General features: G+C 37.3%; 1 protein-coding gene across 8 annotated transcripts; it reads left to right on the top strand.

The window, feature by feature from the left end:
* Positions 1 to 6506: 6506 nt before the first annotated feature.
* On the top strand, positions 6507 to 14705 carry LOC116106885 (zinc finger BED domain-containing protein RICESLEEPER 1-like). 8 transcript variants are annotated; one of them, XM_031393189.1, is made up of 7 exons: positions 6507 to 6553; positions 6647 to 6787; positions 7358 to 7435; positions 7760 to 10161; positions 10578 to 10661; positions 12224 to 12933; positions 13120 to 13974. In XM_031393189.1, the coding sequence occupies exon 4, from the start codon at positions 8524 to 8526 to the stop codon at positions 9598 to 9600; it is 1077 nt and encodes a 358-aa protein (XP_031249049.1). In that variant the 5' UTR covers positions 6507 to 6553; positions 6647 to 6787; positions 7358 to 7435; positions 7760 to 8523; the 3' UTR covers positions 9601 to 10161; positions 10578 to 10661; positions 12224 to 12933; positions 13120 to 13974. The 8 variants fall into 8 exon arrangements, with proteins under 8 accessions (XP_031249049.1, XP_031249048.1, XP_031249045.1 ...); XM_031393188.1 differs by having other exon boundaries at positions 10529 to 10661; XM_031393185.1 differs by having other exon boundaries at positions 7760 to 10661; positions 12224 to 12289; positions 12747 to 12933.
* Positions 14706 to 15046: the final 341 nt, after the last annotated feature.

Raw genomic sequence — 15046 nt, 5'->3', positions numbered from 1 at the left:
AAACATTCTACACCTTATATGTTTCATACTGACATAAAAGAACTATATGTTAATATAAATATAATAATGGTCATAGTCCAATGAACGAATCGTAAACCCTATATGTTTAGCAAGACGTAAACATTCTACACTTATATGTTTCATACTGACATAAAAGAACTATATGTTTAATATAAATATAATAATGGGTCATAGTCCACTGAACGAATCGTAAACCCTATATGTTTAGCATAGACATAAATATTCTATAACTTACATGTTTCATATTGACATAAAAGAACTATATGTTTAATATAATATAATAACGGTCATAGTCCACTGAACGAATCGTAAACCTATAGTTTAGCATAGAGTAAATATTCTACACCTACATGTTTCATATGACGTAAAAGAACTATTGGTTAATATAAATATAATAACGGTCATAGTCCTGAACGAATCGTAAACCCATATGTTTAGCATAGACGTAAATATTCTACACCTTACATGTTTCATATTGACGTAAAAGAACTATATGTTTAATATAAATATAATACGGTCATAGTCACATGAACGAATCGTAAACCCTATATGTTTAGCATAGACGTAAACATTCTACACCTTACATGTTTCATACTGACATAAAAGAACATATGTTTAATAAAATATAATAACGGTCATAGTCTACTGAACGAATTGTAAACCCTATGTTTAGCATAGCGTTAATCGCTAAAACGATGCTCTGAAATACAATAAAATATCCGAATAATAGGATCACTTAAGCGTCCTCTGTTTATAACAGTCGGTTAAGAGATCCGTCTGTATCACTTAAGCGATTCTTTGCTTTTACTCCTGGTCGCTTAAGCGATCAGTAATCGCTTAAGCGATCTAGCCCATGGCAGATGCCCAGATCGAAAATCGCTTAAGCTATCCATTTGTATCACTTAAGCGATTTTCGTAAAAGACTCTTGATCGCTTAAGCGATATTGGCCAAGGCAGAATGAATCTGCCCAGATCTATGATCGCTTAAGCGATCCATTTGTATCGCTTAAGCGATTGTTTAAAAGACTCTTGATCGCTTAAGCGATCTTGTCCGAGACAGAATGAATATCTGCCCAGATCTATGATCGCTTAAGCGATCTTATGTATCGCTTAAGCAATTCTTCCTAAATGAGTCTCTGTCACTTAAGCGATTTGGGATCGCTTAAGCGATCTTGGTCAAGGCAGAATGAACATCTGCCCAGATGGGTAATCTCTTAAGCGATCTTATGTATCACTTAAGCGATGCTTCGTAATAGACTCTTGGTCGCTTAAGTGATCATATCTGGAAAAGTCTTGGTCGTTTAAGAGATATATGTGGTCGGTCATATACGTAATTGTTTGGTACCATGCCATTCTTTACGTTAATTAATTTCGAAATGACTGTGATTGGGAAACATTTGTACATCACTCATTTCCCTCCCAAATCCGAAAAGAATTTGTATCGCAAAATGAAGTAATTTATATCAATCTAATTCATCATAAATCAAAATATAAGAGACATTAATGTAACCTGTTTATCGAAACACAAAAATAAAAAATAGGCATAGGATGCGGCAAATATCAAAATATATGGACAAGCTAACCATTAGCCCCAATTGTGGTGAATCAAATAATCACACCAGTACATCACACGTTGTAGTGATACACAAAATGAAACAAAACGCTAAAATACAATTATCCAACTTGGGTGAAGCAAATGATCACACCATACATAGTAAATTCAAACTGCTAATGAGATATCTTATATGGACAAAAAAAAAATATCTCCCAAATGTCAGATCCAATTCTTTACAATGATTCTGCAGGCACAAGGCTTTTGGCTGCCGCAAGAAGAGCCACAGCACAAGAATTTCCTATACACTGCCTTTAATTTACTTTTTGATGCCAAAGAGTTTAATGTCACTAACACCTTTGCACAATCCCTTTATTGCAGATGCCTCCTCCTGCCAACCAGCCTTTGAGAAGTTTTCGAATTCTGTTTGCCAGCAACCTTTCTGAGATCATTGTTTGGTACCATGCCTTCCCAGCAGCCTTTATTGCAGATGCCTCCTCTTGCCAACCAGCCTTTGAGAAGTTTTCGAATTCTGTTTGCCAGCAACCTTTCTGAGATCATTGTTTGGTACCATGCCTTCCCAGCAGCCTTTATTGCAGATGCCTCCTCTTGCCAACCAGCCTTTGAGAAGTTTCCTCTCATTGTTTGCCAGGAACCTGCAAAATTATCCGGCACACACCTGCAGACATGTCAACTTTTGTAAGTAAAAAAAAACACGTCAAAAGTTACAGAGTGGGTAGGTGAGAAGTTCACTCAATCCGTGTCTTTCGATAAAGCTCCATATAAGTATGACACCTGCAACATCAGCACCACAACCCAAGTATCACCATTAACATTACATAAACTACAAAATTCAAAGTCCAACTTTCATACCTTTTTATTGGGTTCTGCTCACTGAAAACGGATCCATCTGCCCATGGAAGCAGTCGACAGCCCAGCCCTCCTAACAGTCTCTCATTGTTTCATCATTCAAGCCATCCATCGAGGTGTTGGTCATGTCGAACTCAATAAATTTCAGGTTATATGCCCCACATTCAGCACTACAATAGGACGAAGATATTAGCATTAGAATAAACTTATAGAACAATTGTATTATATAAGTTAGTTTTATACAAAAATTACCTTGACTCATTTATTGGGCTGGTAGAGCGCTTAATTGGCCACTTTCCGGTTAGTACTTGATCACCCAAGTGCCTAAACATCCCGCTGTCACGTAACAACCGCGGGAACAACCTGGACAGTGGCTCCAACTCGACCTCCAACTACTTGTCTCGACAAATAGTGGGGTTGCAGTCAAGGATCTTCAGCAACCCCTCCTCTAGATGTGCAACGACTGCTATCCAGTACATCTGTTTGACGAGGATGATGCAATACACTCTTTTAACAAAGGCCCAACCGTGGCCATATTTGGGCCGATGCCCCGTATATACTACATAATTTTGTCATCAAAATGAAAATCATCAGGGATGCAGTCCAATTATACTGGGGCCAATCTTTTTCACTTTGGTCCTTTTGCTACACCACTAGCAATGACATTTTTAATTAAAGTGCGATATGCCGAAACAAGCGTTTGGCCAAACACCACATCGGTGATGGCACAGTCGGGATACAACAGATCACCATCAATAGTCTGTCGTAGCCTTATCAGTGTCAATATCTCATCGATGTGCTACATCAAATAAAAACAACAAGATAAGTATGAAAAACATAGGCAAAAATAAGGAAAGTTAAGCGAAAATAACTCACCGAGTCCTCAAGCCATGTGCCCGTCGTCAACAACTTCTAAAACCATTCCCAGGGATAATCCCCTGTCTTACACTTTATATGGTCATTACTTCCTGATCCATTGTAATAGGCATGGAAGAGTTTTTCTTTTCCTCTATTGACCTATACAAATCGACATTTGAGTCCAATTTCCCTTGCCCATTTCCTCCCCCTTCCTCCATTTTTACATCCCCGCTTCCTTCGCCTCCCACCTCGCCCTCCTCCATTATCACCGCCCCCCTTCCTCTACCAACGTTCTTCACCTCCTCCATTTCTGGTTCTTCCTCCATTTGTTTCTTAATTTTCTTCTTCTTTACCTGTGTCACTACCATGTAAGGCTATTTCACAAACTTGCTTTTTCAGCTCTCTCTTTTCAAGCCAGTTTGCACTTCAGCCGCCTTTAATTCTCCGCTAACTTCCTCCTCCATTGTACCAACTTCCTCCTCCATTGTACTAACTTCCTCCTCCATTGTACCAACTTCCTCCTCCACTGTACCAACTTTCTCTCACAACTTATCCACTTTCTCCTCTACCATTTTCATGCACTGTTCCGTCTTGTCAAACCTTGCATAAACGGTTGTTGTAAAACTCTCAAATAGGCTGTTTATGAGGTCAACAACCTCATACTCCCGATGCCGATGTCTCGGCACAGCGGTACTTGTTGTACCGGTTTGCTGAGGCATACGAACCTCTTCCTCCCTCTTCTCCTCCTCATCCTCGGGCCTCCCGCCTATTGGAGTTTCATAATCCTCGGCATCAACGACGTTGTCAAGCAATGGCCCTGCAACTGCCGTCACATGCGTGACCCCTCTTCGGTCCAGCATCAGGCGGTCTATCCGTTCATCCCTTTCATCCTCCACTACTTTGAAAGATGTGACATAGTCCTCTTCCGCTTCATCCCCAGTAGCGGTGAGAAAATGATGGACGACTCCCTGCAATAAGAAACAAAATCAATCAGATTGAAGCGACATTTTAAAGCAACTGCATATGCAAAAGCTTAATCCTTTAATCTTACCCCAGCCGCTTCAATGTCAATCTCTATTTGGTCGTAATCCGAATGGTTACACCCCCCGATATGCCACTGCAACATCCTAGGAAATTACTATTGCACATCCAAACTGTTGCTCCTCCCCCCCGCCTTAGAGAAGACAGGGATGACCTCGTACATCCAAGCCTACATTGTAAAAAGACAGTCCATATCATAATTCAAACACGTATATTATAAAAAAATATAACATAAAGCTATTAATATTTACCTGTATTGCCCATTGGAAGCCAAACAAATTATACTTGCTTGGTTTATCCTTCCCGACCCATTGGGCATGCTTTAACGCCATGTCTAGTTTTCTCAGGCTGTTGATGGTTCACTCAAATGATATCCGTCCCCACGGATAAGAATTAAAGAACTCCAAGTCGCTTGCAAACAACAACCAATCTTTCTCAACAGCTTTTGTTGAGTCACCAGCCAATAAGATAGAATGTAAAAATAATAGCAAGCACACTTTTATCTTCTCTCCATCATTAAACCGAACTGTTTCTAGCCTCTCCTCTAAAACGTGTCCTGTAATAGACTTTGCCCCCTGCAAAACCTTCTTACGAAACCTTATGGCTCCCGGACTCCTCCTTATTGTGTCTGCCTCAAGCTTATTTGGCACTTCCCCGCATCCTATGCCCGTCACCAAGGCATACTCTATCATCCCAAACCATAGTGGCTTTCTGTCCACCACGAACCACATTTCATTTTTTTTGTTGCATTTTACTGAGTGCAGCAACATGTAATGCACTCCTTACCCCCAAAATGCCTTTTTCCAATTTGTTCCGATTCTTAAAAACTGACCGAAACAAGTGCGACGGAAATCTCTTTCACAATTCCTCATTCCAGCTAAAATGTCCCTTATTCTATTAAAAACATCCCAACTCGACCTCACCGTTACCCTTGCAGGGAAGTAGGGTACCTTCTTACTTATAGGCTCCAACTCGTAGTCTCTACAATTTACGATCTGCACAATCGATATAAACAAAATATCAGTAACAAAAATAAACCAAAACTACTAATAAACAAAATATCAACAACAAAAAATTACCACTGTAGTCGCTTAAGCGATTTCGGATCGCTTAAGAGATCTTGACTCTGCCTCGTGCAAGATCGCTTAAGCGATCTGAAATCGCTTAAGCGACCAAGAGTAAATTGAAAGAATCTCTTAAGTGATACAAAAGATCGCTTATTATATATGTGATTCTGCCTCGACAAGATCGCTTAAGCGATCTGAAATCGCTTAAGCGACCAAGAGTAAACTGAATCAATCGCTTTAAGCGATACAAAGCGATCCTTTGTATCGCTTAAGCGATCATGAGTGCGATCATGAGTAAAACAGATTAATCGCTTAAGAGATACAAATGATCGCTTAAGCGATACAAATGATCGCTTAAGTGATAGTGCAAGCAATATTCCCAAAACAACGTACCCTTTCTTTGTCGGCCTCCTCCTCGTCACCTGAATCCTCCGACGACTCCTCTTGGCCTAAATTCTCGCCTAACTCCTCGTCTTCAGAACCGTTTGCCGATTCGTCCCTCTGTTCTTGTGCCGTTGGCGTCTCCTCTGCGTGTGAACCACCTTCACTGATCGGATGATCCACCGGAGCAGCCATTGAACTGCTTGCGCCACTGGAATCTAGGATTCGAAGTGGCGTTGGGTTTTCCTCCTCATTATGAGTGTTAGCCATGGTTTTGGATTGAATTTGGTGTCAAAGCTTGTAGTTTCGATCGGAAATGTGGACTGTATCGCCGGAAATCGCACAGATTCCGTTTAGGGTTAAGGAAATCGATTTTAGGGTTCAACAAATCGATCGGAAATCGTGACTATATCGTCGAAAATCGCGACTGTATTCGGTTTAGGGTTCAAGAAATTGATTTTAGGGTGTAAATTTGCAGGTTCGATCGAAAAAAATCGCAGTCTCCCTTTGGTTCAAGGTATCGCTTTTTGCCCTAATAAATTTCGATTAAGCGAGGTAAATAGGTGGGGCTTGTTTTGAAAAATTTCAAATTTTAAAAACTTTCATTATTTATGATTAGCCTATATATGTTTTAATCTTTTCATTTTAACCCATTTTACGTGTTTAATTAATCCTAACTATGCCACGTCATCTTCTTCGAATTAAAAAAAAATGAAATCGAAACTTGGGATGACGGGCAGCTAAATTTTCTCTCAATTTTCTCGTAAGTATTTGTTTTCTCATTCATGTTAAATCGATTTCAATTTCCACTCCTCCACAAAATTTTATCTCTCTGATGTCTGTGTAATTTATGTAGGTGGTCAAGGAAAAAATTATTGAGGGAATGAAGGGTTTGCAAGATTTAGTAGTATGCTACAAGGACAACTTGATCCCAGAAAGTGCTGGAATGGTTAATGAAATCATGGCCTATCTTCAATCTCTTCAACGACAAGCACAGGTATCATTAATACTAACATGTTTATTCGTCTTCAGGTTCTTTTATTAATCTTGGTTTACCGTCTATAAGGTTCTTCCTCTTTAATTAACTTTTCTGATCTTCTGATCATCACACTAACATGTTTATCTAGAGTTTCCGGTTGTCGGAATGGGCCGCCGGCCGCTGGAATTTGATGGCCAGAAAAGTTTTAGCAAGTCTAGGTAACGATATAGCATCATAATGATCGTTTCGGAAAAATCTATCTAGTCTTATATTTTTTAAAGCAATCGATGCTGCGTTTTGCCGGGATCTGACTGGGAAAGTTTCGAGCGAAACTTTTTGAGTCAGATCTCGGCTAAACGCCACATGTATGACCGTTGAAAGTTACATGGATATATAGAATTATTAGAAATAATCATTTTGGAACAAGAATTGTTATAAAAAATTACCTCATAACTTTCCGATCACTGGATTCCTCGGGTCGGATTCTGACATCCAATTGCTGGATTTCTTTCTTTTTTTCTTTTTGCATGTTAGTATCATCCAAATGACATATTTTCTTATTTTCTTGTTACCATTAAAATTATGAAGGAGATTGAATCTTTCATACAACAGAGAGAAGCACCTCTATCTTCCAATATCAGTGGAGCAGATCTGCACCATGAACAGGTACCCTTTCTCTCTCTACATATATATAGAAAAGAGATTAAAGTCGGTGATCGGAGAAGCAGTTTCCATCTTATGCAATTAAATATTTTGTTTATTTTTAGCTGTTAGTTATGCTAAAGTTTAGCAGGATAGAGATGAAATTTCCTTATTATTGCTGATAGATATCTTAAGAACATAATTTTTCTCTATTATAACACAATCATGTACGATAGTCCTATTTATAAGCCTCAATTTAAATATTTATTCAGAATTCCTTTGAATCCTTGACCAATGTAATCTCTTTCATTGAGCTCAATTAAATTTGCCTTTTATCGCTTATAACAGGACATCACTCAAATAAGAGAACAAAATACCAATTTGGGACCTACTCTGAATCAAGAGATTGAAGTGTTGATGAAACTAAATATAGAGAACACAGCAAGTGCTAAAGAAGAAAGTTGACATCAGTTGTTTGGGAGCACTTCATAAAGTATGTAGGAAGTAATGGGAGGGAATTGGCTAGATGTAAATACTGTGAGAAAGACTTTATAGGTTCAAGTAAGAGTGGAACCACACATCTCAAAAATCATTTAAGAAGTTGCTCGAGTTCAAAGAATCCAGGTGTAGGTGCAGAAAAAGCAGAAGAGAAAAGTATGATTGATCCAAAATTGAATGTCTCTGATTTGGTGCAAAAGATTATTAAGTATGGGCTAAACAACATAAAGAATGATATACTTGATGTTTACCAACAAGAGAAGGAAAAGCTCCATAAATACTTTGATAAAATGTCATGTCGTTTTAGTGTAACAGCGGATAGGTGTCCAGACAGCAGGGGTGAAGTTCTTTTTATTGCAGTCTGATTTATTGATGACAATTGGAAATTGAAGAATAGGGTTATTGTTTTGGAGAAGGAAGAAGTTTTAGAGTCTTCCACTGAAAAATTTCTGAAGCATTCTCTTCAAGATTGGGACATAGATAAAAATATATGTGCTAAACTTGGTGCTGAAAACAGTGATGAATTTAACGAGTGGCTTACTGAAAGAGCTTCACTTCATTTCATTGGCAACGTATTTCCAGTTTTTCAGTTTTTAGATGAACTTGAATCTTACATGGGATATGCTGGGATGAGAACAGAATGGAACAGAGATATTTTAGATAAAGCGTCGAAGATTCTGAAGTGCGCCAGGATGTTATCAAATGAAAATAAACTTCAATATGCGGTGGAAAAAGCTGTGTCCATGGGCAAAACTGTAACTGATCGAAGTGTTCCTACACTTTTGGTTAACTTCGAACTGCTTGAGTGTAACTTTGAACTGCTTGAGTGGGTAATGGAATATAAAGAAGCATTTTGTGAACTGGAGCAGATAGATCCTGCTTTCAAGTCTATAAATTTTATTGAAGAGGATTGGGATAAGGCAACTGCACTTTATAACTGTTGGAAAGGCATAAAAGATGCTGCTAGTAGCTTGTCTGACTGCAAATATAATACTGCGAATGTGTATTTTCCCATCGTTTGTGACATATTTTTTAAATTGTGTCAGTGGGAAAAAAGTGACAATCGTTATGTTGTTAAGATAGCATTAGGTTTGAAAAGTTGTTTTGATGAATATTGGAGTAATTCTAACTTGTTTTTAGTAATTACGGAAATTCTTGATCCACGGTTCAAAATGGACGTTGTAGAGCTTTGGTACAAAATGATTTACGGTTACGATGCAGAAGCCCAGTTTAAGAAAATCCGTCATGTTGTAACTGATATTTTTAATGAATATGCAAAGGGGTCTAACAGTTTCAAATCATCATCTATTGCGGACCATGGTGTTAGGAATTCTTCAACTCCATTCAAAATGCTAGACAGCATGGGGAGGCCATGTAAATCTTCAGAACGTATTAATGATGTTACTTTACCAACCTCAGAACTTGAACGCTATTTGGAAGATTCAAAATTCCCTGCAGTTACAGATTTTGACTTACTAGCTTGGTGGCATGTCAACTCCCCAGCTTATCCGACACTTGCAAGGATGGTGCGGGATTTCTTTGCAATACCTGTTTCTGCTCCGGTTGAATATTTAGATTCTTCCTTAGCAACTGAGACTGGAAATATTTTTTATTTTAGCAACCTATATTATGACTTAAGAGGAGCTTTGGCTTGTACAAAGATTTGGTTGCACTATACTTCTGAAAATTAATAATAAAGTTACTGAAACAACAGTGAAAGTTCTCCTTTCTCTTTTTACTTAAATTTTTTATTTAAGCAGAGAAGATGTCCCAATTAAGGACGAGTAATGCTAGTCTTACAAACACAAATACAAAGAGTTGTGTACAAAGTGAGATGGCAGCTGACGTGGCAATGTCACAGCAGCTGCCATGTCACCAATTGCCACATCACTTTTGAATAATTATTTCTTTAATCCTAATTTTCTATTTCTCCTTCTCCATTTCTTTATTTACTTTATTATTTCATATTTCAATTTCTTTGTCTTCTTCTCCATCGCTCTTCTCCTTTCTCTTTTTACTTAAAATTTCGTATTTAGAGTAATGCTAGTATTTATTTAATGGGAAAAAGGCTGAGCTCTTATACTGAGCCAGTAACATTGCTGGTTTATACTGAAGTACCAAGAGCATGGTAAAGAAACCAACTTTCCCGCGAAAAAACCAGCACGGACCCCAACCTTAATTCTCATTAACCCTATAACTTTATCTTCCATTTCTCAGTAACTTCTCCAACTTAAGCAAATAAGCTTTGACAGGTATTCTCTGTTCTCCAATCATTATACTTTTATGTCTATGTTCTTTCATAATTTCTGTTTTTCTGGGTGGTTGTGTTTGAATTCAAAGCTGGGGGTGCTATTGTTTTGATTAGACAAATATTTGTGCTTTCTCGAGATTTTTTTAAAGGGTTTGGTATTCACTGTAATAATGAAATAGAAATAAAAATTTTTAAGATTTAGATTTTTACTGATATAATTTGTCTCGCATTTTCTTCAATTTATAGATTTTACTTTTGTTGGATTGTTCTTTATTCTGTTTTTTATTTGAGCTGCGGGGCATGACTTTGTGGCTTTAAAGATTAACAAATGTAATATTATTATCTAGTAATTATGAATTTCTTTGTAGGAATTTATAGTTGGGTTTCAAAGACTGAAATTGTTTGTTGTTGTCTAAGCTTGGGGCAAAATTTTTATCCAGCATAACCAACAGTAGACCTTGAAAATGCTTAACCCAAGTAATGATGACGAGGCGTGGACAGGTACCCTTCCCTTCTTCTATCACTTACTTTTGAAGGCTTTATATGAATTATGATGTATGTTAGGCCAATCAAATAGATAATCTTCTACTTAACTAAGAAAGTTTTAATACATGTCATGAGGTAACATAATCATTTTAAATAGACTTTCTTCTAACATTATAGCTCAAATAAGTTTAGAATGATAGGCTCATCAGCTTGTAAATACATCCTAAATTTTAATAATAAAGGCCAACTTGAGAGAATTGTGGTGTAACTGCCAACATCTTGCACCTCAATTTTTCATTTCAGGGTCTTCAATTCAATCTAATTAAGTTCGAGTTTGCAAACAAAGATAGCCGATGAAGTTGTAATAGATAGCCTTGATCTGAATCAGTTAATTTCAAGGTTCAAGTGTATAAATTCTTGTGTAATTAACTTAACAAGGCGATGGAGTTGCTTCTTGTTTCCGATTGACAGTCTAATATTCAGGCACTTATCTACTAGGACTGTTTCCTTATGGATGTCTTAGTTCAAGCCCCTCGTAAATTTTCACAACCTAAGACAAATTATAGAAATGTCCAGATAATAAGTTAGTGCAAAGTGGAACTGATAGGAACCCACTCTAATAACTCAACAATTTGGACTGGGCCATGGGTCTTTCATGGGCTTGGGTAGAACTCTCCTTGGAAAACCGGCTTGACAAGGGAGGGTGCCCAAACCTTTATAACCCACATGCCCACCCTTTTTCCTTTCAATGTGGGATCCCAACATTCCTTTTTCCTTTCAATGTGGGATCCCAACATTCCACCACGCTTCCGCAACCGACGTCCACGTCGGCCTCTTTACCCCCGTCGGCCTCTTTGCCCCTTGGGTGACTACGCGGATCCCCTTTTCCCTCGGGCCTCCATGCCCTTTCTCGGGGTAGCAGCCCGGGCCCAAGGTCAGCCTGCCACGGGTCAGCCTGCCACGCGTGCGCTGCCACATAGGCGCAGGATCATGCTCTGATACCAATTGATAGGAACCCACTCTAATAACTCAACAATTTGGACTGGGCCATGGGTCTTTCATGGGCTTGGGTAGAACTCTCCTTGGAAAACCGGCTTGCCAAGGGAGGGTGCCCAAACCTTTATAACCCACATGCCCACCCTTTTTCCTTTCAATGTGGGATCCCAACAGGAACATTCCTTCTTGTCTTTGATAATTGATTAGGAAGGGTTGGGATGTCTTTTATCAACTAGAAAAAGAAAAAGAAAAAAATAAAAATAAATAACTAATTGAGAAAAAGAGTCATTTGATGGACAGGAAAGAAGCCTGTGTCTATGATTCATCACCTTTGGGTCATATCTGGAGTCCCACAACTAGGAATAATCACAAGTTAATCTGGATCTTATATTATGTTATGTCTATAAAAAATTGTTAAGTGAATCTCCTGAACTTTTGGGTTCAATGAGATCCTAATTTCTACATGCTTGTTATATAATTAAGTTTTATCTTGCTCTCTTTAACATTTTCACAATCCATTGCTTTTAAAATTAGATTGCTTCTATGCACTTGTTTATTACTTCTTTGCATCTTCGTGATAGGGAATCGGTCAATTTAGAAACCAAAATACTGGTTCTCAACCTACTCAAAATGATGATAATAATAAGGTGAACCAAGATGCAGAAACCTTAGCTCTTTCACATGCTAAACAAAGAAAGTTGGAATAAAAAAGATAAACAAAAAAATGGAAGGGGATGGAGAGTTTGTAATCGTTGTGAGGAGATATTACTATATTCAAACAAGAATAAAGCCAGAGTCCTTGAAAATCATTTTGCAAGGTGCAGAACTATGAAAAACAGAGATGAAGAGGGAGACAAACCAACTGAATCATATGATTCGACTGCTTGAGTTGTTATGAAAAAAAGATCTGTGGTGGATAAGGAACTGAAGCACTTAGATGTGGCACAAACAATTGTCGTGCATGGTGTTGCATCACTTTTAAACTCAAAAAAGGATGACATACTCAATGTTTATACTGAAGAGAAGGAAAAGCTTTGTGGATATTTCATGAATCTCTCTTGTTGTTTTACTTTAACAATTGATTGTTTGTTTTGATCTTCTCAGGATCTTATGTATTGTTGCTTGACACTCCAGTTTATTGATGATAATTGGGAACTGAAGAAGGTTATTGGTTTCAAATTTGTACACCGTCATAGTTCTGTGTCATAAATTATTGAATGGGTGCTTTTAGATTGGGACATCAACTGGTATCCCCCCGTAATTGCTGGAAAAGTAACTGTTGTTGAAGATGGTACGATAAAAGGCTCAACTACTCGTCGATGTAGAATTTCTCGTTATGAGCATTTAAATATTTGTAGTTTAGCAGCTAAACTTAATGAGATTGTTTGTGTTGGAACAATACTTGCAATTAAGATGTGTTAGAATTTAAGGAGTGCTTTTTTTTTTTCCTTTTTTTTTTTTTTTTATATATATCCAGGAGACATCATCAAATGAAAATAAGTTTCAAATTGCAGTAGATAAAGCCAAGTCCCTGGGAAAGAAAGTGACTTCTCAAAGTGTTCCTGGATTTTTGATTTCTGACCTTGAACGGATTAAAAGTGCAGTTGGGTTTAGAGAAGGAGCTAGGGAAGATGGATCCTCATTTCAAGTCCTTAAATTTGAACAAGAAGGAATGGGATTGGGTAATTTTCAAGAGTGCTGGGAAGTTTCAAATGATGTTGCTTCTATATTGCATGGGAACAATTTCACTGCAAATGTGTATTTTCCCAAGTTACGTAACATACTCAATAATTTGTATCAAGTGGAAGGAAGATGTTATTGGCATGTTAACCAAATGGTACAATGTATAAGGGATTCTTTCACTCAACAATGGATCGATCATATTTGGATTCAAGGATTGCCATAGTTTTTGACCCGCTGGTCAAAATGGATATAGTGAAATACTGGTACAAGGACATATATGGTAAAGAATTTGCAGAACTATTTATTTTCACAATTGAAGAAAAACTTCGGTGCAAATTCGATTGTTATGAATGTGACTATTTGGAAATGCTAGACCAAATGGAGAGGTTGCAGACATCTTCAGATGGTGATGAACTTTTGCGATATTTAAAGGAACCTAAAGTTCCTTCTATTGAAGATTTCAACATATTAGCTTGGTCGCATGTAAACGCTCCAAAAATGGCTCATGATTTCTTGCCGGTAACTTATTCAACTGTCATTTCAGATTCTGACTTGTGGACTGAAATTCAAAATGTAATTGGCCCTAAGGAACTGGATTATGATATGATGGAGGCTCTTGTATGCACAAGGAGCTGGTCAAGCTCTTTAAGTAAATGATGATTCTCATTTCTTCTATGCATTTCTTTTCAAATGCTAGATACTTCATATACAATATAAGCATTTTTTCACTTCTTTATGTAGATATATTTACAAAAACTTACTTAACTGATCAACTTTTGGGGTGCGTAAATATTAATATATAATTAGTTTAGTCAATGTTTTAACATGAAATCCAGATATTTGTTTATTTAGCGCAATTTAGTTATTTATCCGGTTGAATCAGATTTTGATATATTTGTAATTGTTGCAGAAAAAAGGGGCACCATTTCAGTTTTGGTTTGTTGCTGTAGTGAGTGGAAAACAATGGCTGGTAATAGGAGGTTATATCATGGGGGGTTTGCAACTTGTTTTAAGTATAAAGAAGATCATTACGCATACCCAGTTGGTTGCTGAAATTCATAGGACATTAGGGTTGGATCAACCTCAATTCAGGTTCGAGTTGGCTTGCCTTTACAAAACTCATCAACCAACTCAAGGAGTGCCGATTTCTGATGATAATGAAGTGAAAATTTTTTGTGGACTACTATGAAAGACATCCAGATGAGATTTTATCAATTGCTGTAATGATTACTCCAATTCAATCAATTTAATTTGATTGTAAATCAACTTCATTCTTCAACTCTGTTATTGCATTTGGCATTGGTTGTCTTGTTGTCTCCTAATTTTGCTTTTCTTACAAAAAAAAAGTTAAAATGTTGAAGCAAAATGGGCAAATATTCAAAATGATTTGCTGCTGAGACCATTCAATCTTCAGGCATGTATGCTCAATTTTGGAGCCGCTTTGGCAAAAATGAGAGAGCCCATTAATTCTAAACTTTACAAAAACTTTTCCTTTAAATTTTTTAAGTTAATAACCCCTTTTTGAAATTTTTGTATTTGATTTAAAACCATCTCAATGATTGCTATTTGAATGCTGCTACAAGGTTTTGGCTTAGAAAGTAGCATTAACCCTAACTTTATATTCCATTTCTATTTGTCTTTGTTTGTCACTATCTTAGTAATTTCCTACTTCAGCCAATAAGCTTTGACAGAGCCTTCATTTTTTTATTAGCAGGTATTTT

Source organism: Pistacia vera, unplaced genomic scaffold (assembly GCF_008641045.1).
Source record: "Pistacia vera cultivar Batoury unplaced genomic scaffold, PisVer_v2 Contig524, whole genome shotgun sequence".
Lineage (NCBI taxonomy): Eukaryota > Viridiplantae > Streptophyta > Magnoliopsida > Sapindales > Anacardiaceae > Pistacia > Pistacia vera.
This window is presented reverse-complemented; position numbering and strand designations above follow the sequence as displayed.